The 2,455-nt window shown below is 44.7% G+C and overlaps 1 protein-coding gene across 1 annotated transcript; it reads right to left on the bottom strand.

The window, feature by feature from the left end:
- Nucleotides 1-546: 546 nt before the first annotated feature.
- LOC147612504 (DDT domain-containing protein PTM-like) lies at nucleotides 547-2,118 on the bottom strand. The gene is made up of 2 exons (XM_086783513.1): nucleotides 1,899-2,118; nucleotides 547-1,778 (listed from the first exon to the last, which is right to left on the bottom strand). The coding sequence occupies exons 1-2, from the start codon at nucleotides 2,116-2,118 to the stop codon at nucleotides 547-549; spliced, it is 1,452 nt and encodes a 483-aa protein (XP_086639639.1).
- Between the last annotated feature and the right edge of the window lie 337 nt (nucleotides 2,119-2,455).

The raw sequence follows: 2,455 nt of genomic DNA, 5'->3' as shown, positions 1-2,455 counted from the left end.
CAATTGCGGACCCGCTAATAGCCAAGCATTTACAATAAATATGCCATGCAAAATATAAAGCAACAAGGTACACATAGGCCTAGATGCCATAAGGACATGGGTAAAAATGATGAATTGTTGTCGAAAACTTGCATCTTCTAGCCTTTTCGGTGCCGAAATCGGAGGCTATCATTCCTCCCCCACTTAGCTTGTGAGCTCCCGCGAACAAAATGCCGATGAAGACCTCCCTTGTTCAACATACTTAATAAACTCCCTTCTTAACTTCTCACTTCCCGTAACTCCAACACACTTCTCCTCCACTCTCCTCAAAACTTCTTCAACCCAACAACATCACCACTCCATCAAACTTCTCCCAAACATCCCCAAACTCTAAACTCCTACTCCATCTCCTACTTCTACACTACTTCATCTTCCAAACACATAGGATAAGGAGACAACAACAATCTCTTGCTCACAACAAACCCATAAACTTCATAAAGAAAAAAACATCAACTCCCAACATCGAACACCATCCCCAACAATAGATACAAACATATAAGCTCTCCCTCACACAACATCTGCATGAAAATCTGCTTCAATCTTTATTCGAATCTTCCTTTTATGACCTTGATCACCAACAGAGCGAGAGACGTTATCCAAGGTGTACTTATCTGCCCTAACCCCATATCCACCCAAATTATGACTACACAAATCTTCATTCAAAGGATCACACAAGCCCAGTTCTTTTTTTATCCTCATACTATCTGCTAAACCACATCCAGTATTGAGACCATCCTTTTCAAGATTGCATTCGCTAGCCTCTAACATGGGCCTAGTAACGACCACAGGCAGAGCCAACATGCCCTTATCTGCAACACCATCTTCATTGACTGCAAGGCTCTTCCCTGCTTGCTCCCCTGGATGTAGCTGCCCGTATGTATGAGTTAAGTTTGAGCTAATTGGTGGTAGTAAAATGTCCAAACTGCATGATTCGGGCATGGTCCTTTCCACAAGATTCCAGTGCTGCATTATTGTGCTCTTAATAGGATCACAGGCAGGCTTCATCCTTTCCAGCCAATCCAAGACAATAGGCAAGTCCTTAAAGCTGTAATAATTCAGCTTTGAGCCAGGATATGACTCTACAACCAAAAGATAGCCCCATGTTGCAATGAAGTTGTGCCCATATGGATCCACACCAAGCAAATCCCCTCCTTTCAATCCTACCAAATTGAGTTGCTTTCCGCCTAGCCTGTCATGCATACACTCAGGACAGAACCAATCACCTTGCGGCAATGCACTTCTTGAGATTCCTACACATCTCGCATGATAAGCAGCTGGGCAACCATCGCAGCAAATTAGGTTACCATTCATTCCACAGAGCATGCACTCATCGATATTGTTATCCTCTGCTTCCTCTCTGCCAGTCTCAACCATGCCTCCTTTCAAAGCCCCCTCTATTGTATCCCCATTTCGCTGCAACCTTTCCTCCTCAAGCATCTGCAACATGTCATCAGGTTCTTGTTCATTATTATCCTTATGTGCACACAAAAGCTCCCACATGGCAAGGTCTGCTCTTATCTCTTCTGTGTCCATGACATGATCACATAGAAAATTCAGAACAGCCACTTTGGTCGTGACTGCAACCTTATAGTACTCAACACTTGGAAATGGAAATTTGATGTCCCACGCTTTTTGGAAGCCATAAGTGGCTAGGAATCCCATCAAATGTGATGGCCATGTGACAATATCCAGCAAGGTCCAATCCGGTTGCCTCAAGCAATCTCTAGCTCTTTCCGACCCTATGGGCATCATCAATAAAACCATCATGGATAACCCAAACTAAGGGATTGGTTGACATGCAGCCAAGTATTTGCCCTCTTTTCCAAATTGATTTGCAATACTAGGGTGTATGGCCTCACAGGCATCTTCATCATCTGCAATTTCTGTATGTTTGCCATTATCCTGACGGCTTCCCCTTTGTCTATCATGCCTTTCTCCTTCATCCATATCCTTGCCATCCTGCTGCTTCTCAACCCTTCCTTTCTCACCCTGTGGCTTGATAACTCTAACACCATGGTCCTCTTCTCTTTCACTTTTCTTTTTCTCATACTTGCCCTTGGCATCTGCTACATGATCCATCCCTGAATCATCTCTGTGCTTGCCACCATTATTCTGTTATGTTCCTCCTTTCTTTTTGTCGTGCTTGCTCTTTACATGTGCTGCATCCTCCTCTCTGTGTTTGCCGAGCTTCTCTTTCTCATCTCTCACGATTTCCTCCTCGAACTTACTGCCTCTGTCCTTCAGCGGGCCTGATACTGAGGTCCATAATTCTGATAGCCCGTAGTTTGCTGCTGTGCTCCATACCCTGTGCCGCCATGCATCACAGCATCACTAGTGCAGACCCAACATGGGCGGGGATGTATCCCCTTTGCTGCGTGGGCTTCCTTCAGCTTCATTGACTTATGTAACTCTGACC

This window comes from Cibotium barometz, chromosome 45, assembly GCF_041138505.1.
Source record: "Cibotium barometz isolate CiBa-2024 chromosome 45, ASM4113850v1, whole genome shotgun sequence".
Taxonomy (NCBI): Eukaryota; Viridiplantae; Streptophyta; class Polypodiopsida; order Cyatheales; family Cibotiaceae; genus Cibotium; species Cibotium barometz.
Note: the sequence above shows the minus strand (reverse complement) of the source record. Positions and strands in the feature narration are given on the sequence as shown.

Bases quoted from the DNA above. Each gene is read 5' to 3' on its own strand.
- LOC147612504 (XM_086783513.1), bottom strand. From the start codon at position 2,118: ATGGATCATGTAGCAGATGCCAAGGGCAAGTATGAGAAAAAGAAAAGT. The intron at 1,779-1,898 runs GTGAGGCCATAC...TGATGCCCATAG, and splicing joins TGCAGATGATGAAGATGCCT to GGTCGGAAAGAGCTAGAGAT.